This window comes from Caretta caretta, chromosome 5, assembly GCF_965140235.1.
Source record: "Caretta caretta isolate rCarCar2 chromosome 5, rCarCar1.hap1, whole genome shotgun sequence".
Classification (NCBI taxonomy): domain Eukaryota; kingdom Metazoa; phylum Chordata; order Testudines; family Cheloniidae; genus Caretta; species Caretta caretta.
Genome location: NC_134210.1, coordinates 104,524,502 through 104,547,167, shown reverse-complemented (window position 1 = coordinate 104,547,167; position 22,666 = coordinate 104,524,502). Strand labels below are relative to the sequence as shown.

Here is a 22,666-nt window from a genome sequence, read left to right as displayed (position 1 = left end):
ATGACAACAGCACCTCCTTTATCAGCCTTTTTGATTATGATGTCAGAGTTGTTTCTGAGGCTGTGGATGGCATTGTGTTCCGCACGCCTGAGGTTATGGGGCAAGTGATGCTGCTTTTCTACAATTTCAGCCCGTGCATATTGGTGGAAGCACTCTATATAGAAGTCCAATCTGTTGTTTCGACCTTCAGGAGGAATCCACACAGAATCCTTCTTTTTGTAGTGTTGGTTGGAAGGTCTCTGTGGGTTAGTATGCTGTTCAGAGGTGTGTTGGAAATATTCCTTGAGTCAGAGATGTCGAAAATATGATTCTAGGTCACCACAGAACTTTATCATGTTCATGGGGGTGGAGGGGCAGAAGGAGAGGCCCCGAGATAGCCCAGAAGAAGAATCTGTCCTAAGAGTATAGCTGGATAGATTAACAATATTGCTGGGTGGGTTAAGGGAACCACAGTTGTGGCCCCTTGTGGCATGTAGTAGTATAGATAGTTTAGCGTCCTCTCTCTTTTGTAGAGAAGCAAAGAGTGTGTTGTAAATGGCTTGTCTAGTTTTTGTAAAGTCCAGCCATGAGGAAGTTTGTGTGGAGAGTTGTTTTTTTTTTTTATGAGAGTATCCAGTTTTGAGAGCTCAGTCTTAATCTTTCCTTGTTTGCTGTATAGGATGTTGATCAGTAGTTAGCAATTTCAGACGGACTTCCTTGGTGTTAATCTACTTGTACACTGGAATGGCTGGAAAACCAAGTACCATCTGATGACACCGGCATTTTCTTTCATTTGATTTAGCTAATCTAAGAGACCAACATGAATTCAGTTCCCAGAAAATAGGATCTTTAAAGCGTCCCATGCTCATTTAATAAGCAGACTTTTTCCTGTAACTGCTTGCAATGCCTGAGAGAATGATTATAATTAGTCTACAAAACTGGGTGTTCCTCTCCATGTTTGTAATTCAACACCATTCCAACTACGACTAAATATTCACACCTCCAAAGTAGGAGAAGGCTGAAAAATTAAAAGGAAACAGGGGATTAAGCAATTATGCCCAAACTCCTTCCAGCAGAGGCTGTATTCTCAAGAAAAGTCTGCCTTGGAAAATCTGGGGGTAAAAAACCCATAATGAGAAAAAAGTGAGTGGAGAAGTAAGAGCACCTTAATAGCAGAATTTGATAGATTAAACTCATTCTTCAGTCTGGGCAAAGATACCAAGATTAATACTTCAATGAGAACAATATGCTTTAGCAGATATGCTGTCATCTGTCTGGACCCAGTTTTCTGTAAAGCTTGGCTACCATGTAGCAGTTAATATCAATTTATAAAAATTGTATCTACTCAACTGAGAGAGTTTTTTTTAAAAAGGTTAGATTTTGTGGAATAAGTAACAAAGTAACAGAATCCATAATTTTATGCACCTATTACTTTCTATTTAGCTATCTAATTCTCCAAGTGTATTCAATTGCATTTTGAAAGATATGGGATGCGCTTATCCAGGCACTTGGCTTCTCCAATTCAAGGCTTTAACAGGGGGCTTCAAATGAGCTATGGTCAGCCTGGTTTTCTATTAAGACGCTTCCACAAAAACTATCGGCTTTGGATAAAATCAGAAACCAGTACTTTAGGGCCCATTGCATAAGGGTCAAATAGGGATGTCATATCTTTATGATGAAGTTTATGAAATTCTACTTTTAAATGCAAGTTAGAAATATAATAAGGCAAGATTCTCTAAACTACTGTAAGCTCTCAATTATCGCTCCAAAGACTGAAATTAAAGAAACTTTATTAAAGTTGAATCAACTGCTCTGGTCTTTGATGGCCATTAGCAAGTGTTTGTTTCCCAAATGGAGGCAGAAATACATTTTGCAACACTGTCCAAATCCTCTGTAGTTGCTGACAATTTAGCAGGAGCTGGCACAGACCACGAAGTAGGAGGATGTAAGGACTTACCTGATGCAAATGAAGACCTGATACAAACATTCTAACTTATTACTGAAAGTGTTCGTATAATTTTTCCTTTAATGCAGCTATAAGAGGCTTTTGAAGATGTAAGTTGTTTAGACAGCTTTTCTGATATTTCAAGAAATTTACAGATTAGTAAATTTTTTTTATAACAGAGGTTTCCCCAGAGACCTGAGATTGGGTGGGAATCTGGTCTGAATCCATAGATCTAGGTGGCTTCAGGGCTAAAACGGGGTTATCTGCATTGCTCAGACTACTGAAAATAAAATCCAAGTAATTTGGTGAAGTCATATTTAACTAGAATCTATTTAAACACATGCTAATTAAATCTCAACAGGAAAAAGAAAACTGATCTTGGAAATAAACTCATTTTAAAGATCAAAAATACAGCGCAAACGTGCAGAATAGCACTATGAGCCAACCCACCAGCAAGCTGTTATTAGCAGGTATCCAAGCTGCTGCACATAAAAGATTGTGTTCCAAGGAAGCACCACATTGTTTCTAGTCCCAGAGAGCTAATTTGTGGATAGTTGATTCATGTGAAGGAAAAGGGGAGATGGAAAAGGCGCTCCTCTTATGACAACCCTACAATATAATTAGGTGTTTCCACCAAGTTGTTTCTTGTTATAAACCCAAAAGATCTAGGTGTGGGCATCCTATAAAATTATTCCTCCTAGGAAAATAAGCACATCACAGAGAGGAATTCAAGTTTTGATCTCTATCTCCATATCTCTATCTCCATCCTTCAAGGAACAGAATCCTGACCAACTATACAGGAGAACCAGAAAGCGACTCTAGATAAGGCACTGCCAAGCAGAACCAAAAAAATAATAAGAAAACAGAAAAATGTTGATCACATTCATGATAATTAAGTTCTAGAAGTAGTTTAAGTGCTTCTCATAAATCAAAGATTCTCAGAAATATATTAAGCTGATGGACTTTTAATAACCTAATACAAAAACTTCAGTACACTACTATTTAATTATAAATGAAATATTGGCACGCGTTCGCAAAAATCGAGGGTTGAGTTTAAACACACAAATGGTCTCACTGAACTCAAACTACTCATCTGATTAAAAGTTAAGCATGTGCTAAATCTTAGCAGGATTGGGAAATAGGTTGCAGGCCCCAAGTCAGACAGCATCTCTTGTATTTGACTACAGACGTATCATGCACACGCTATGGGGCCACATAAATATTTAAAATCTCATTTCCTCAGCATAACGCCCTCCTGTTGATCAAAGAAAAAAAAAAAAGTCTTTCACCAATTTACCTTCTGAATGTCTATTAGAAGAACTAAGTCAAACAATCACTAAAATTTTGTATAAAATTACTCAGGGCAGCTCTCTACACCTTAAAACGCTGTACTGTTGCAGCGATGCCGCTGTAGTAGTTAAGCGAAGGTGCTCCTATGCCGACAGGAGAGCTCTCCCGTCAGTGTAGTTAATCCACCTCCCCGAGAGGCCATAGATATGTCAGCAGGAGAAGCCCTCCTGTTGACATAGCACTATCTACACAGGGGATTTATGCTGATATAACTGCATTGCAGAGGGGTATGGATTTTTCTCACCACCCAAGCAAAGTAGTTATACCAATACTGTATAGGTCTGCAATGTAGACCAGACCTAAAATTATTATATGGTCACTAACAACTTGACTAGAACACTTGATTTTACAGAGTCTACCACGTACTGTACCTTTAAACATAAATTGTCCCTCTGGTTTTAGCTTTACTAGTACAGACATATTTAAAAATAAAATTCTTACAAGATAAAACAGAACACACAGTCTCAATTCCTGATTAGTCTCATGTACTGTATACAAGATACAATGCCCCGTCAGTGTATTTATATATTTCAAAAAGTATGTGCCCTCAGCATTTTGGGCTGTTTCATTCCATTTTTCTGGCAATAAAATAGGTGTACAATAAATTTCCTGAGATCTTGCTAGCGTGGAGCTTTTTGTTCTGTTTTATAAAAAGGGAAGTCATGTAACTACATAAACCTGACATTTATTTATGGTGTATAAATAGCTCTAACAAACTGTAGAAAAATATACAATTAGTCATGAAAGTAAAAGTAAATTCAGTTTTATTCTTTACATCTGATAAAGGGCTGTCTGAAGGGCTGATAATTGCACCACATGGTAAACTTTCCAGTCAACCAAGCAAAAATTCATTTGGAAATCATTTAACATACTTGCAGCTCTGCTTCTTTTCCTACTGGCACTGATCATACTGCACATCAGTCCAATATGTTGGGTGCTTGAAAAAAGGCAAACCCTAGCCTCCATGTTGCATTCAAAACTCAAAAGGCCATGGAATTTTAACAATACTTTCAGAACAGCTTCCAAAAACATTCTACCACCAAAGAATCATCATTATAGAGTGCATCTCCATTTAATCCCCACCCACAACACTTTCTAAAATCTTACAAGTGAATTGCAATAAATTACTAGAGTAGTCAAATGTCAATTTCATTCGACATAGAACAGACCCTGCATCTTCTTTCACGGGTGAGACTTCTGTAGACTGCTTCCCACAGGTAGGGTATAATGGGGCAGAGAAACCTCTTGGTGCTACTGAGGAAGAAGTCAGATGTTTACATCACTCCCTTTATATGCTGGCACTGCAGCTTTTAGTAGTGGCTGAGCTCCCACAACCCCATGCCATCTCTGCCACTTCCACACCCAGCAACCACAAAGTTTAGGAGTACTCCTCAACACCCTTATAACAATTCCCTCCCCTCTGCCAGTCATGACAAATCTTCAATGGAATAAGAAGCAGAGGATACTTCCTATCAATGCTTAAAATGCTGTTAGCTGCTCTAGTCTGCGACATATCAAAGCAGCATTCAAGTAGACCAGGCATCCAGGAGGAAGCAGAAGAAAACATCTCAAAACAGAATTTGAATCTAAAACTTGTCTCTCTCTTGACTGTCTTATGACTTAAAGGGTTTGGGGGGTTTTTTTGGTTTTTTTTAAGAGGTTCTTATGCTTGTGTCACACAAGGAATATCAGGTCCCTAAATCATTTTGGGTAAGGACCTAAGCAAGATCTTTTCCAGGCCCACAGGGTGGTATAACAGAAGGCTTTATCCAAGAGGCAGTCTGATTCAAAATCTCCCTTCCCCGCCTTAACTGGAGGTTAAGAGAGCTGCAGCTCAGTCTTCAGACTGGATGTTGTGAAGATCTTCTAATATTTACAAAGCTAAATTTGTAAAGATATCCATGATTTAAAACTTCATGGCTAACCTCACATCTGGTTAAAGCACAGACAGAGGTCCAAACAAGGACAACACTTCTCATTTGCTTTTGCTATTACAGACAAGATTCTAGATACCGAATTTATGCAATTATATGGGTACATATATGATCACCACACCATCAGCTTTGCTTCTTATAAAGAGCTACTATTAGTAAAGCGAGGATGACAGAAGTGGGCAAAATGAGACAGACGGTTACTTGAAATGGAATCAATCCAAAACAAATCCATGCCACCTTTGGCAGAAGGTTGAACCAGGCAGGAACAAGTGACCAGGCTTTCATCAAATGAGGCTAGGAAATGGGGTATACCATTAGAGGGACAGAAAATTACAGAAGGAGAATCGAAAAGTGGAAACTCCAAATCCAGGTCTAAAATTGACCCAAAAGAGAAAATGTATAAAAAAAATACAATATCTATCCTGTTTTCTAACCTGGGTATTTGAAAGAGAAAACACTCCTGAAATGAAACATGCTACCACAACACAAGATGCACAACACAAAAAAAGCAGCTGCTGTCTATAGAACCGAAGCTGGAATAACAAAGGGGAGGAAAACTCTTTCCTGGGTATCTGGCTGGTGAGTCTTGCCCACATACTCAGGGTTCAGCTAATCGCCATATTTGGGGTCGGGAAGGAATTTTCCTTCAGGGCAGACTGGAAGAGGCCCTGGGGGGTTTTCGCCTTCCTCTGTAGCATGGATCACTTGCTGGAGGATTCTCTGCACCTTGAAGTGTTTAAACTATGATTTGAGGACTTCAATAGCTCAGACATAGGTGAGGGGTTTATTGCAGGAGTGGGTGGGTGAGATTCTGTGGCCTGCATTGTGCAGGAGGTCAGACTAGATTATCATAATGGTCCCTTCTGACCTTAATATCTAAGGATCTATGAAAAAAGAACAGCACTTGCTGAGGTTCAAAATGAAGAGCTGGGAAATGTTTCATACATATCTTAGGGTATAACAAATACGTTACCGTATAATTATTTTGTACATTTTAAACAAATCTTCATTATTGCCTCTATTTATACAGTCTTTTAAGGGAAACAGCCCTGGCTCGACAGCTGTACAAGTAGCAGTGCCACTAGGGCAGACGTCCCCAAACTGTAGGGCATGAAGGAACATACAGAGGGACATGGCTGGGGGGCGGGCAGGCAGGTAGCACCATCCAGCTCTACTCCTGGCCATGGCCCCCACCCCCAAGCTGTGGCCCCAGCCTCAGCTCCCTGACCCCTGTCCACATCCTCCCATCCTGGAGCCATGATCCTGACCCCGGCTCAGAGGGACGGGGGGCAGACAGGGGTGAGGGAGGGCGTGAGATAAAAAGTTTGGGGACCACTGCACTAGGGGACAGTGCAGCAGTAGGCATCTTAGGGCTGGTCTACACTACCACTTAAGTGGATGTAACTATCGTTGCTCAGGGGTGTGAAAAAGACCTCTCCGATTGACGTCAAGTCACATCGACTTAAGCTCTCTCCACACCATGCTATGACGGCGGAAGATGCTCTTCCGCAGACATAGCTTCTGCCTCTCGCAGAGATGGAGTAATTAAGCCGATAGGAAAGCGCTCTCCCGTCAGCATTGTGCGTCTTCACGAGATGTGCTACAGCGGCACGGCTGCACTGGTGCAGCTACACCGACACAGCGCAGTAGTGCAGACTTGCCCTCAGATTCACATCTCAGGAGCTGCTCAAGACAGAGTCATCAAAATAGTACTTTCATCAGGTTCCCTCTCCTTATTTGGTCTGGCCAGAACACCACAGGATCAAGAGAAATGAAGCCAAGTAGTGTGGATGGTCTCAGCAGACAGTAGTGGTGGTTATCACGGCAATGCTGGTCAATGATACTCCAAAGCACCCTCCCACACTTTCTACTGTCATACTGAACTATTTAGCTTGCCCAGAGCACCTGAGAAGCGTTCAGAGGTGAACACTGTCTCATCAAAACTATTAATTCACATTAGTTTTATTTATATATTGCCACTTCATTTTATGGTAGAAATGGTCTGCTGATATAAAAATTCTGTGATATCATCAGAAGCCTTGAAACTATGTATTCACATCTTTTTATACAATCTCAGTTTACATCAGAATATTTTTTTTAACTATTCTGCAATTTCTTTTAAGGATTTTATCTAATGAGATTATAGGTTAAGATGACACATCCTGCCACATTTCACCAGCTTTTGAACAAAAAAATTTAACCAAGGTTTGAGCAAAACCGTGAAGGCTACATGTTTTAAAATGGAAGCTTAGATTCTAGAGTGGGGGGAAGAAGGGGTAACCCATGGCAAATTTTGTGACTATGGAGTCAAGAGGCCCCAAATATATGTTTTCTTTCTTCAGAATCAATAGGGAACCAAAGCTCATCATAGTTTTAAGGAAGTGCCATTTTTCTCACATGTAAAAAGGAGCCTCTGACCACTCAAGCATAGTTATTACTCTGTTGTCTTAGACAGTTTATGATTTAAAAGACTGCAGATTCTGCCTCCATAAAATTTATCCCTACAGTTTTAAATGTAATCTTTAGCTTCTGTACCAAACCTTTTAGTAACATTGCAGTGCACAGTTAAAATTTCAGTATATTTCATTTGCAGCATTTCAAAAGAGTGAAGTATATTCTGTAGTCTGTAACAATTTGGAAATAAGAGGCATTACATAAATACCAGACATTAAAAATAAATTATGTCCAGTAACATATGAATTTTACTTTCAAACCTGTTTAAAGATAGTATAGAAATGTTTTTAAACAGTTTTAATTTTTTGGCACAAATGTACAAAATTACATACTGGGGTTTCTTTCAGGCATGGTTTGTTCCACTGATCTGGACCAAACTAAGAACTGAGGCTTATATCATTAGGTTTCATGAAACTGAACAGGTTTTTTTAAATGAGTTTTAAAATTAGAACATTTTATTGCTGTAAGTTACAGAACTCTTCTGGTGGCAAAACTGAGATACAGTACCTTATCTGTGAATAGAAAACCCAAGGGTTCCATCAAGTATATATCACTTTTCCACTAAACAGCCCTTCAAAAGTTTTAGGAATTGTTTTCAGTGATCATTAAAATATCTCTGAAGACATTTTTACATTATATGAATCTAGTTTTATAACATTTTTTAAAGAAGAAGTTCTTTACAAAGAAGTACATTCAACTAAGTAAAACTATGTACTGTAGTGTACATTGCAAAGAATAAAGTTTAGACTACTTACTTGGGATACACGGGCTCATAAAGATACTTGTCCCTTGAAGATGGAATATCAAAAAATAAGATGTATCCATTTGCAGTCTGAAAGAGATAGATGATGTAGCTTTCACAAATGTTGTATTTGTGTGCGTATATGTAAAACTTACAGGAAGTCCAATAAAAACCATTATAGAAATCTCAAACATTTTACAAATTAAATAGACTATCCAGTAAAAAAATCCTTAATTTCATATACCAGCTTCATTAGCGCGGATACCACACCATGCATACTTAAGACAAAATATGGTTGATCATAAACCAGATGTTTCAATTAAACCTTACATCAGCCAATGATATGAAAATGTTACACAAGAAAGTTATAATGAACAACCTGGAAATCAAGATGCATTTCTGGTAAAAAAAAAAAAAAAAAAAACATACTACCCCTTAAAATCCACCATAGGGATCACTTTGTACAGTAAAAGACAATATGAAAAGCATACCACTGGTAGGCATTTTCCTCCTTAAATAGGGAGATCAGAGTTCAAACTGTAGGAGCTATTTAGGCACCTAGTGGGATTTTCATTTAAATAAATGGGAGTTAGAGACCTACGCACTTTTAAAATCCCACTAGGTGCCTATGTGAATCTTTAACATCTAAATACCTTTAAAAATTTGGCCTGAAGTGCCCAAAAAATTGTGCAGTAAAGCCAAGCTGCTGCAGTAAACACTAGTGTAGCGTATCCTCAGCACCTCCGAGATGGGAAAGAGGTGGCAATGGGCTTAGGCATACCATAGCACCATAATTGAAACAAATCTGCCTTTCAAAATAACAGAAGTAGTTTCAAACTTTTAAAATATTTTATTAATCTAGCAGACATTTATTCAGTCATTAACAAGTACAGTTAAGACTAAGAATTCATCCAATGCCTGCACAAATACAGCAGAGGCAAATGACCAAGAAGGTCCCAAGTCAGCCAGCCAGTAGCTTCTTACCAAATGTTTAGCAATCTCATCTAGACAATTGGGCAAATGCATTTACACTAAACTATGTCTCACTCGTTTTAAAACTGGATGGGCATGCACTCAAAGCAAAAAAGACTGAAGGCAAGAAGCAAAGAAATATGAAAGGTTTCAAATTTCTTTCCAGAGCTGGTTTCCTGTTTTTCAGCTAAGGAACCAAAAGGGAAACATGCTCATTCGCTTATTTCATCAGCTTGAATAGAGTTTTTGCATCAAAAACTTAGTGCTTTTTAATATATTCAATTTGAGTTTCAGCTTCAAACTAAAAAAAACAAGAATATAAAAAATAAATGGGATTCTTCAAGGCAAATATCTTTCTTCCTTCGAGATGACAAAAAAAGTGCCACTCTGACCTTGAGAGTTAAGTTTCCATTTATTTCCACCCACTGTGCAACAAAATTAACTTAAATGCATAATACATAGTACAGAAACTTAACATGAACCTATTTCTAACATCTGTATAAGTTCTTTCAATTGCTTAGCACCTGTTCAAATATTTAAACTCATAAGAATCCTACCCAGATAGGAAAAGTAAAACAATACTGTAAAGTATCTTCCTACTGACATTAACATACAAAAGGCCTTCTTGAATTCCATCCTCAGTACAAGCGGCTATCCTTAGAAGGTTTACTTCTGAACAGGACATCAAATGCCATCAATGAAGCTACTTGAACAGTAAAGGAACTGAACATTTTATTACAAGTTTGTTTCAAGATCACTATAATCATTCAACTGCACAATTACTTTACACTAGGTAGGACTGCATTTCAGTGTAAAACTATTATTTCAATGTCACATTCTACAGCTCCCCAATGCCCTGGTCACTCTGTGTCAATAGACTGCCCGGACAGTCACCCTCCTTGCTTTGAGAGATCTGAGATACATATGCTTATAAATCAAGGAGTGTATTCGCTGCATTGCAAAGGATTCATCCATATGATTTCCCTTTGACAGTGCATGACTAATTAACTCTGTTCCTACAGCTTTTTATTAACAGCAGAATCCCACTGCATACGCTGGGAATTAAGTCCTGAACAGAAAAACATATTAGAAGACTTGTGGAGGACAGGCAGCAGGAGGAGAAATATAGGAAAAGGGGAGGGACTGGAAATACATTTGAGACACTGGTTTAATCTAAACCAGCTGTTCTCAAACTGTGGGTCAGGACCCCAAAGTGGGTCGTGACCCCATTTTAATGGGGTCACCAGGGTGGGTATTAGACTTGCTGGGGCCCGAGACCAAAGCCCAAGCCCCACTGCCTGGGGTCGAAGCCCAAGGGCTTAATCCCGGGATGGTGGGGCTCAGGTTACAGGCCACTTGTCTGGGGTGGAAGTCCTTGGGCTTTGGCCCCCTCGTCCAGGGCAGTAGGGCTCGGGCTCTGGCTTTGTCCCCGCCTGCCCCGGGCAGTGGGACTCAGATGGGCTCAGGCTTCGGTCCCCCTCCTGGGGTCGTGTAGTAATTTTTGTCCAAAGGGGTCGCAGTGCAATGAAGTTTGAGAACCCCTGATCTACACTAAATCTTTTTGGTCCTGTTGTAATAATATAATTGACTGGCAATTGAACAGAATTAACATGATTATAAATGTTAATCTAGACACCATACAAACATTCGTTCCTAGTCCTGATTCAGCCTAGAGCACAGCCTGAGGCAGGGTCAAAAAAGGAAGAGGAAAATAACAGCCAGTGGAAGAGTTTTGTGCCCATTATAGATGTAAGTAACAATAACGTCCCTAGAGAAGTAGCTTTTGCTACCTACTGTAATTTCAATTTATTTCTGCATTTGACATCCCTGTGGTCATCTGGGGAACAGTAAAACTCAAACAAGGGTACACAGCTTTCTTCCCCCCCCCCCCCCACACAAGCAATTTTATATATTATTAGGGCAACAAATTTATCTTCCAATTCAAGAATGTATATAGCTCTGGCTGTCTAATTGAGAGCTAGTGCTATCACTTTTCTTTTGAGCAGGAAGTAATTAAGCCTCTGAAGCTGCACCCTGAATTCACACATCTGCTAACCCTTCTAAGATTCACTACTGCCAGTTATCTGACTGAAGTTTAATTTCAGGCACAAGTTATCCAAAGGCTGATCACCCCACTTTTTTTTTTTAAACTACAGTATGTTCATTTGTGCCTTGCAAATTTGCCTGTCTTTATAACATGAAACATATTAGAAACCTCATGATTAGCTACGTTTCAACAACAGTTTGACCTTCATTATGAATGTAGGTTATTTTAGTTTATGAAACTGAAACTCGCATGAACTCAGTCTTGAAGACATGGGAGTTTAGAATTTCCACCACCTTGCATCAGCAATATATTAAGCACTGTCCTATAAAAACATTCTAAAGTACTGTAACTTATCCAGAAGATTACTAAAAAATCAACTCTGAGTCACAATACAGCATATCTATCTCACATCAGAAGTGTCCTAACACTTTTCAACACCCCAAAAATATATTTGTTAATATTATGCAGCATATTTAAGCAGTTTAGCTTAATTTAAACATTCATGAAGCTAGCTTTTTCAATCCTAATTGCAGCAACACTTTTGGCAGTTTGAAACTGAAATGATTTTGGAAGACCATGGTTTGTGTAAGAAAAACCACTTCAGGTATTAATACATGACCTGTAGCATATGCATACGTACTTCATCTTAATACCCGATATCCCTTTTAGGTACAAAAATGAGCACGTACATCATTTGATGAACACAGACTCTTCCCTGTTACATTGCTTAGACTCTCCCTGGGAGTGTCATTGGACCAAATTCTGCTGTTACACTTCGGCAAGATCACTAGCTAATGTGCTGCCTTGGAATAGAGGTGGCCAGTAGAGTAAAGCCCTTAGGCTCAAACTCTGTCATAATATACACAGGGGGGAAAAAATGAAGAGATAAATGTTTACTGTGTATATTTTATTGAACCATTTTGTATTTTTACTCACAAGAGTTCAGCAGGTTAAAATAGTGGTTTTTAAGGAGTTTGAGCACCATGATAGCAATTTATCAGATACTTTAGTTAAGTCCAGGAAAGACTCCAGCAGAGAAAGAAGCACAAAAGACTGATTTAGTCAAATGATGCCTGGCCATTCACCTGATTTCCAGAAGTGTAATGCTAGAATATGGATGAACTAAAGATCCTTCTTTCTCTAGCAGTGAAGCTAGAAGAATGCTACATAGCATTATTGCAAAGTTATACTTGGCCAGTCAATCTGGGAGAATAATGGTTTTGATAAGTAAATAATTATTAGCCTTCCATATTATCCTTCAGAGAGTAGATTTTCTTGACAGTTTTGTAAGGCTACTATAATACATAGACAAAAACAGTACTTACTAAAGAAAGCAAAAATGACTACATAGTAAACAATCAGATTTGTACAATATTTGATGAGTTTCTACTAAAAAAATCTTACACAGAATTATATTTTTAATATGGTAGGTCAACCACTAATGAAAATGCTAAAGACAATTTATATTTTAAGAATTTATACCTAACATATTTGTGTATGTGGTTCAGATGCAGTATACCTGATGAACAGCTAAGCTTTCAGGACTTAAAGCCTTCCAACCATCTGAAATTAATGTACTGGTCTCTCACTGCAGCTGAGACATACAAGCAACACCACTGCTGAGAACAGCAAAACCAGAACTCACTGTCCTTATACAAAAATTGGAGAGGAAGACAGAATCTCTTTCCATATGGGACTGGTGACTCTGCAGTTCTCTTCCAGTTTCCTTTCTATCCCACTCCATACCTCAAATATTTATCTTCTTGAAATCTTGTCCTCCCTTGGCTTTTGTGACTTCAACGTTTCCCTCTCCAATCACTCTTCAGTGGATCCTCCTCATCTCCAAATTTTGGTGGGGGTCCTACATGACTAAACCTGGGCTCCTTCTTTTGTGTCCCTCTTTATCATCACTGGATAACCTCACACACGTACAACTTCAGGCAACTTTATGCTGATGACCCAAAAACCTACCTCTACATACCATTTGAACCATTTGACTTCTTCGCTGGTCTTTAACATCTCATGGATGTCAAGTGATAAAACTCAACATGGCCAAAACTGAACTCATGACAACCATCCTTCTTAAACCTTCCTCTAGAATATTTAGTCCTGCCTTGAGTGCAGGGGACTGGACTAGATGACCTCTTGAGATCCCTTCCAGTTCTATGATTCCCACCCACCCACACACCGTCTTCCTCAGCCTCCCAGTCACTCAGGCCCATAATCTAGATGTCATCTTCAATTTGGCCCTCTCTCTAGACCCATACATCCAGGCCATATCCAAAACTTGATGTTTCTTCCTGTACAATTAAGATACAGCCTTCCTCCTCTTCACACTACCAAAACTCATCTTACATCTTGACTACTGAAATCTACTGTCTAGCCTTTGTTGCTGCAACCTTGCCTCTCAAATCCACGCAATATGCTGCTGCTAAGATAGTTTTCCTAGCAATTTGCTTGATCACATTGCCAGCTTCTTTCTACTGGCCTTTTCCATTCATAAGATACAAGCTTCTTGTCTTTAAAGTTCTTCACAAACGAATCTGATTTAGTAGCTATGCAGCATGAAGCCATAATGTTGAAAGCTGCCCTTGCTCCAGTGTTCCCAGCGTTTATTACCTACCGCTCAGCTTCTCTCTCAAAGCACTCCATTGCTCAGTCTCATGCCATTACCTATGCACAGGAAAAACCTCCCTCAAAATATCCATAAAGCCATTACTTTACCCTCTAAGATTCACTCCTACTGTGATGTCTATACAGCTGAAAAGCTATGGCTACTACTTACCAAGCAAGATGTTCTTTTTTTAAACACTGTTACTTATCCTTCCTTTTCCCTCTCCACACCTGTTTGTTTTACCATTTATTAAGTCTTGTCTGTAGACTCTGGGACAAGGACTGTCTTTGTACTTCATGTCTGTAAAACGCCTAGGACCAAGAGGCATTGATTCCTAACTGGAGCCCCTAAGCACTACTGTAATACAAATAATGAACATCCACAATATTCCTCTGTGCAAAATTCAAAACTAGCTTTCCTTTAAGTTTTTATTATGCATATCATGCATGAGAGAACTGGGTGCTATACCAATGATCAATACTGATTACGGTTTGTATAGCTGGTCTTTATATGGGACTTGTTACCTATGGCACAGAAGGCCTTTTGGCATTAGTTAAGATTGATATATACACTCACTCTCTCACACACAAACATCACAATTTCAAAGAAAACAATTCTCTACTTACTGAAACAGCTATCATGGTGCTGTCAGGCCTCCATTCTGCTTGCTTATAGGGTCCAAACTGAGAAGCTGGTTTTGATAGTTCCTTGTAGCTTACAATTAATACACTGGGCTGAGGAAAGAGTAAAAAACTGTAGTTACATTTCATGTCCGAATGGTAAAGGAATATGGCTTTTTTGTTGTTTTTTTTTACTGCAGTAACATTGTGCCACAAAATAAAATCAAGTTATTCTGATGCTAAGAAACAGAATTTCAGGGACATCATTACTGTACAGTTGATAAAGAATAGCATACTGCTTTTGAAAGGGATTACATACATTGCAACAGATGTTCAATATACTTACTAAACCTACTTCAGAACTTTTAAAACTAGACCAGTTCCTATATAAATGAGCTTCAGACTCCAGATCAAGTGCTATTATATAATACACAGGCAATGAATATTATAGGTGGGGCTGGTATTACCACTTATTAAGAGTGCCTGACACTGCTCACTGTAAGACTACAGTATCTTTGGTTCTTATAATTTTGCCAAAACACATTTGGGCTGAATTTTTTCTATACCAGGTGTCTGTCTCAGGCTAAATTTTATGGAGAAAAATTCAGCCAAAATTTCTGAGAATAAGGCTTAGGAAAAATGTTTTGCTCCTATGCTTTGGTCAGAAACTTGGAATTTAGCAAGGGGTAACTTCTGTAGCAAGGATGTATTTCTTGCCTTCCGCGTGAAAATCCACACAAATCTGGCCAAGTTATTAAAAAAAAGCAACCTTTCAAAAATTGAAGTTTGCACATCACAGTAGACATGCTAAAACTTTGCTGCTTGATTCCACGAAGTTTGAGCAGAACTTTCCCTGCTGCAGGACAAGCTGGGGCTAAGCACTGAAACAGAGCAAGACGACTGTCTCTTCTGTAACTAAGAGCCAGAGGGTGAGACTAGAACTTGCTGGGCAAATAGACTGGAATGATTAGGTGAGGAGAACAGGACTGGAATAAAGAGGCAAAGGCTGGGAAGAGACAGGACAGAGACAGTTTGGACAGCATGGGGCAGAAGTGGTGAAACTTGGGGTAATGAAAACAAAAAGTCTGTGCCCACTAGAGCTCTCCAGTGTCTGAAATGCAACCCAAGACTCCTGTGAAATCCAGTGACAAAGTGTCCAACGGCCCTCTACTGGTGGTCCATATAGAGGATGACAACCTACCACCATCAGTTACTTTATGAGCTCAAATGACAGAGGTCTGTGCAGTAGATCTAAAAGTCCAAACTTTCATGAAGAATCATGTAGGCATCAATATGATGCCACATGATGGAATTTGTATATTCAGTTTTATTTAAAAAATACCTAGGAAGCTAAAAACAAGATAACTATATGTTAAAGAAAAAATAGTATGTGCTCATGCAGGATGGAATTGATTTAAATCAGGATTTAAATCACTAGTCAGGAAGACTCTATTTAATCATGGATTTCTACATAAAAGTGTATTCTTGTTGGTTGTTATAACCTTAATACATATTCTTCACAACTCAGAGACAGATGTAGGTTTCATTTTTAGAAGGTACACACAATACATTTTTAAAGTGATTTATTTTGAAAACTTTTCAGATTAGTTTTACAGCTATATCAGAAAATGAATGATTGTTTGATTATTTCATTTACCAAAGGTAAATGAAGCAGATATTTATGAAGCCACTGGGAAGTGAACTCTCTCCAATTCAACATGTTAATTAATATTTGGAGGATTTTCTTGCCATGCTAGGAGGAGATCACCACCAGACAGACATTTAAATTGTTTTATTTAACTATTTCTCACCTCTACGTATTATTAATTTTAAAACATTTTTTGCCATTATCAAGCATGTTATCTCTGGAGACAAATCCACAGTTTAAGAACTGCAAAACTAAGCATCTCTAATGGTATCTTCTAGACTGAGCACTGAGTCCCACTGGGTAGATGGGAAGATTAATCTGAACAATCTATACAGAAGCTCCTAGAACCCCATAAAATTCGGTCCCTATTGGAACTCATTTACAAAACATTTCTTAAACATTACATGAATATATTGTCTCATACTATAGAATTAGAATTTATAATCCCTATTCCATGATGAGATATCTTTGAGCTATAACGCATCTTAATTAAAACTCTCTTTAGATTGCTTTTTGAAGAAAAAACCTATAAAAGAATCCGATATAAAGTTTGAAAATCCAATTTTTTATTTTTTTAAAAAGATCATTGCTTTTTATCCACCCTGTGCTCATGTAATTAAAGACAGTATCATAATGCATACACACAAGGTATCAAGATTCAACACATGAGATCAGGAATGCTTCTGAATTCAAGTTACCCATACACTAGTCTACTTAAAAGCAACCATTTTGACCAAACTTATGAAATGTCACGTTAGTTGTAAGCCAAGATCAAATGAATTTAAAATGGCTTTATTTCCTTAATTTGTACCTTACCAACATGCTTTTTGTGTTTTCTGTATCTTTATTAGAATCTCAGTAATTTCCACTAGTGACTAGACCAATTACCAGCTACTTGATTTTGAGCATTTCAGTAGCAAGTGGAAAAAAATCTCATTAATATATTCTAGCTTAGCTTTAATTATTTGTTCATATGTGATTACTTTTACACTATTTATTAATACTATGAAGTCTTTGTAATATTGTACATTTCTTTATGAGAACACTATGAAAACTTGAAATAAACTATTCTATACATGTAAGTCACAGGATGCATAAATTAATAAAGTTTGACTATACCGATTTACAAAATAATTTTACTCCATAGCATTGCTGCAATTCAAAGGCATGTCTAAAAAGATTCATAGCCAGCAGCGTACATTTTATTTGGGCAAAATTTGTGGTGTTTCTGGAAGTGAAGATACTGTTTTCCTTACTAGAATATTTAGTTCCAAATTAATGGGTGATCAAGTTAGCCTACCTAGACACAGAATTTAGCAGTGCAATGGCTACTGTTACAACCTGGTTTCATGTGCTGAAATCAATAGCGTGCCTCCACTGATGATGAAAAGAGGTGAAAGTTATAGGAAGGGTTCACACTAGTGGATAGACTTGCAAAGATGAAACTAAACTAGATTGTTTTCTATTGACATCTGAACCAAGCAAGGTGAAGTAGCTGGCAAGGCTACCACAACAGAAACTTGAATGGACACTTTGGGATGTAATACAAACCCTGATATATAAATATTTACACCAATTAGTTTTACAGGTTGCTCAGAAAAACAACATCTCTGAACATACCACAGAAGACAAACAGCTAGCTTCCCTATTCTGCTCTCGGAACAAATGGAACAGTCCATTCGATCTCCAAAGCAATCTGTTACAACCTAAGACCCCAATACAGCTTTTAGGAACTGTGTGAGTATCCTTGCAAAGTCCCATTGATGTCAACAGAAGTACATGTGTGGTTACCAATGCAGAACTGGGCCTTATCTACAAACTGTGGAACATACTGTTGCTAAAAAGCATTTGCCTAGAACGATGCATAGTAACAGAAAAGTTGGCTTGTTTACCATAAGAGTAACCCAATAGTCCTTTTTGTCAGATGCCCCTTCCCTTTTATTACAATTTGTACTTGTGCTTATTTAAAACTACGTCCTAGAGCCTATAGAGAAAGAGCCTAAAAATCCTACTGTAACTCACAGAACTTGCTCCTTCAACACCAAGCAGCACAAATTTTACACACAAACCTTTAAACCTTTCATTTCTGCTTGTGAAAAGACAACACTAAAGCTCCAGACTAGCATGTCTCCAGAAGCTGGCTTGATGATGTTTTCTTTTTCTAAAATGCAGGAAATTCTAAAGGAAGTTGCATCAACTTCACAAAGGCTACTTTATGCATGCAGCATAACTTGGAGTGACAATACTATAGCAAAAATACTACAAGATATTTTTTCCCTTCACACTTTTGTAGGCATAGTGATGAATGCCCACAAAAACAAATCTAGTCATGTGCAACTGCAATGAGACATACGGGTTGCAGTTCTCTCAGAATCAGATGTGTTGATTCACCTTACTCTTAATTTTGTAGTACAGAAAAACAGCTCACACTTTCTATGCAAGCTGTGATTCTACCATTGAGACTCTGCTGCTGATAACAGAAAGCTTTTTATAAAGTGATCTAAACTAGTGCATAATATTTCAGACCATGATTAGATTATGCAATAAAAGTTGAACATCCACAAATCACGAGCAAAAATCCAAAACTTTCTCAAAGGTTGGCAAGCAAATTGCATACCCCTCACACAGGCTTCGGTCCCCCATCCTGGGGTCATGTAGTAATTTTTGTTCTCAGAAGGGGGTCTCAGCGCAATGAGGTTTGAGAACTCCTGCAATAAACTATTCCTGGGGAGATTCTGCTCCAAAAAAATAAAAATTCTGCACACAACATTTAACAAATAAATTTTGCAGAATTTTAAAGAAACAACACTATTTAATCAGGCCAGTTTCAATTATTTTGGTAATTTATTTCAAAATATCTGTCAGCAAGTATGTCTTCCTTAATATGAGCTTTATAAGCACACACTAGCAAACAGTATCACTTTGCCTGAAAGTGACACATGACTGAGTGTATGTTTACAAAGCTGAACTCCGAATTTAAAATGTTAATGTGCTGGAAATAAACATAATGCAGCATAGAACTTAGCCAGATTCATCACCTTTCTGATTACCACATGCAACTTCAGGATATTCTGCTCCAGAAAGTTAGATATTACTGATACTTGACACTGTTTTGAACAAGCTACTATTGACAAGGAAAAACATTTTAGAGAAAACAAAGTCTAATTTCCTCCACAGGAACCCAATATGTAGTTTTGATTTAAATCTTCAAAGAGGAAAAAAGGGAACTCAAAGTATGATTTTGATTTAAATGATCTCACCTACAAAGAGGGAGAACGGAGGTATACTTTATTTTTATGCAGAAAACAGGAAACCCAAGAGCTTCTTTCCAAAAATGTTTCTATTTTGTTTTACTTTAGTAAGAAGCCTTGTCTAACCATGGTTTTGTTAAAAGTCTTGTTAATATCTCAGGAGAGTTCTCTTACCCTTTAACTTAAAAGACAGCAATTGAACAACCCTAAGAAAGGTTTCACAGTAACAGCCGTGTTAGTCTGTATCCACAAAAAGAAAACGAGTACTTGTGGCACCTTAGAGACTCAAATAAATGTGTTAGTCTCTAAGGTGCCACAAGTAACTTTAAGAAAGTGACTCTTTCTCCAAAACGTTTTATTTGGCATTAAACAGGTGTTAACAAAAGTTTTAAACAGTCAAAGTATCTTTCCCTCAGTTGCTCAGCTTTCATTATCTTGTGAAATCCACAAGTTCTCTGTAATGAGATTATAACTACAGTTAATATTTCAAAACAAATTTAGAATTACCAATTAAAAATATGTATTTGCGACTGCTCATAGTAATACCTGCCAACAAAACTACCAACAATAGCTTCACTACCTTCAGCCCACCTCTTCCCAAATGTGCATGGGATAAAGTGATTACAGTTATACCACATCCATAATGTTAACAAAACTGGGCTTTGATGGGCCAGAGAGAAACATTCTAAAGATATGGACATTTCAAATAAAGCACCCTACAAGCATCCTTTTCCCATTAAACTGGGAAAGTGAGACTTTAGACTCAGTAACCCAGTAGCAGAGATGCAGCCCCAAGTACAGCTATGTAAGGCTTTATAGGTTAAAAACCAACACTTGCACTCCACCCAGAAGCTAATGCACAGACAATGCAGATCACCCAGTACCAGTATGACCTGATGAAATTTCACTGGCATCATTTGATGAAGATATTAAGGACTTTACTACTTTTTAAAACTAAGGCTCCTTAGAATGCCAGTCTAGTATAATTGCTTAAATTCGGCTTTTAAAGAATAGCATTCCCCTGCAGTGTTTCCAATCCCAACACTGCAGTTGTGTGTCAGAGAAATGACAACCAGATGGTGAAGTTAACAGTAAGGGCTTGTCTGTAGGGGGAAGAGCCTGGAATAACTATTCCACACTAGCTTCCTATGTGGACACTCCTAATCTGCACTAAAAGTGCTTTTTTTAGTTTAATCTACTTTGGAAATGGATGAACCTAAACTGAAAAAAGGCACTCTCCATGCAGAATAAGCTTCCACAAGGGGAACTAGTGCAGAACAGCTGTTACAATTTAAATTCAGAACCAATTATTTCACACTAACTTCCCCATTCATTCTGCATAGATAAATCTTATGTGACACTGATTATACAATTTTCATTGCCCAAACTGAGTGAAGTACAGAAAGTAAACAACAGAACTGCATGATTTTAGTTTTCAGTTTCAATATAAGGTGTTAAGTAGCAAACATTTCAAAAGTTAATTTTTATGAGGCTTCACCAACTAAGAACGGCCATGTTAATTCTGATAACGAACGAGACTCTTTATGAGGCTTGTTACTCTTGAATAAAAGTCTGCATAAAATCCCCCATCACAGAAGTGATTGCAAGTGGACAACAGCATTCAGTCCACTGTATGATTGGGACCTAATTTATTTTCATTTGATGTGCATTGCATGATTCCCTCAGATTTCCAATTCTGAGTTCAAAGAAGCTCAAGAAAGAGACTTGAAGTAGGTTCGGCCTAACCTGCTACTTTTGGGAGGGAATTATGAACAGCCATTACAAAGTGCTAAGAGGCATCGTTGGAAGTTTCAGTAAACAACTGCTTGGAAACATTCCCATACAGGGTATCCACAACTCAACATTGCAACACTGTACTGGTGAGCAAAGAAAGTAGACTTCCCAATATTTCTTGCCCAAGACACGTGAAGAACAAGAAGCTTAATGGGGGATTTTTCGCCTTTAAGTAACTGAAGCTGTTAAACCAATGGGCCTGGTTTCAAAAAGTTGCATGGTAGCGACTCGTTACAAATAACTAGGGAAGCATTGTGCAACTGGTCTGACTTACAAGACTGCTTTGCAAACACAGAAGTACATGCACAGGAGCTCGTCCTGCAGCTCCACAGCGCTGAGTGGGCAGGAAGGGGAGGAACACATGCTCCCTGCAGGTGAGGCTGCACACGGAGCGGGGGCTGGGCTGGCAGGGCGATACTCACCCTGCTATACCAGATGCTGAGCTGGGACGGGGCCAGCACTGCGAAGAAAGCCCTCTGGGGGTCGGTCTGGATGTGCAGCGGCTGCTCCAGGGTCTCCAGAGGGCACCGCAGCCTCTTGGGCCAGCCGCTCAGGAAATACATGGCCGGAGACTCCCCTCTTTCCGCGGGGCGACGAGGGGGCTCAGTACGCACTGGGCCGGGCCGGCACCAGCCCGGGCGACGCCGCTCAGACTCCCGGCCCGGTCCCGTCTCGCGAGCCGCGTGGGGAAGGCACCCGGGGGGCAGCGGGGAAGGCGGGCATACTAACGGCGCCAGCCGCCGGGATCGGGGAGCCGGGGACTCCGGAGCGCCTCCGGCCGCCGCCCCGGGCAGCTCAAGGGGGCACTAGGGAGGAAGGGGCTCGGGCCAGGCCGGCGGGGCTCAGGAGGGTCCCGGAAGCTGGCGGCGGGCAGGGGTCGGGTCCGGGAGCTCGGTCCGGGCCAGCGTCGCCAGGACACGGCGGTGGTTACTGCTCCGAGCGGCGGGATAGCGGGGTCTGCTGCGGCGGCGGCGGCGCCTGCTCCGACCTCCGACCTCCGCGCGCGCCACTCGCCCCTGCGGCCGCCTCCATGGCTCTCTCCGGCGCCACGGCCTCGGGACCGGAGCCACGGCGCGTCGGCAGCTCCACCCACTGCCAGGCCGGGGGGGGGGACGAGCTCGCGGATTGGCCGGACTGCAGAACACTCCGGAAGTGACGCTGCGCGGCAGCCGTAACGCCCTCAATCTCCTAGCGTCGGCGATCCGGGGGGGAGGGGGGGAGCGCGCAGGCGCACGAGAAAGGAGGGTGCTGTAGATCCGTCCCCCGCCCTGCCCCGGAGCTCGGGAAACCACCCCCTGGGGTTACTCAGGGGCGAG

The 22,666-nt window shown here is 39.7% G+C and overlaps 1 protein-coding gene across 2 annotated transcripts in view; it reads right to left on the bottom strand.

Moving 5' to 3' along the window:
• Positions 1 to 22,444, bottom strand: part of RIC1 (RIC1 partner of RAB6A GEF complex) — an 80,113-nt gene extending 57,669 nt beyond the window's left edge. For both annotated transcript variants that reach the window (XM_048850924.2, XM_048850925.2), the window contains exons 1-3: positions 21,773 to 22,444; positions 14,664 to 14,771; positions 8,418 to 8,494 (exon numbers count right to left, since the gene is read on the bottom strand). In XM_048850924.2, coding sequence (XP_048706881.1) covers positions 8,418 to 8,494; positions 14,664 to 14,771; positions 21,773 to 21,913 — 326 coding nt within the window. In that variant the 5' untranslated portion in view covers positions 21,914 to 22,444. The remainder of the gene's footprint in view (positions 1 to 8,417; positions 8,495 to 14,663; positions 14,772 to 21,772) is intronic.
• Positions 22,445 to 22,666: the final 222 nt, after the last annotated feature.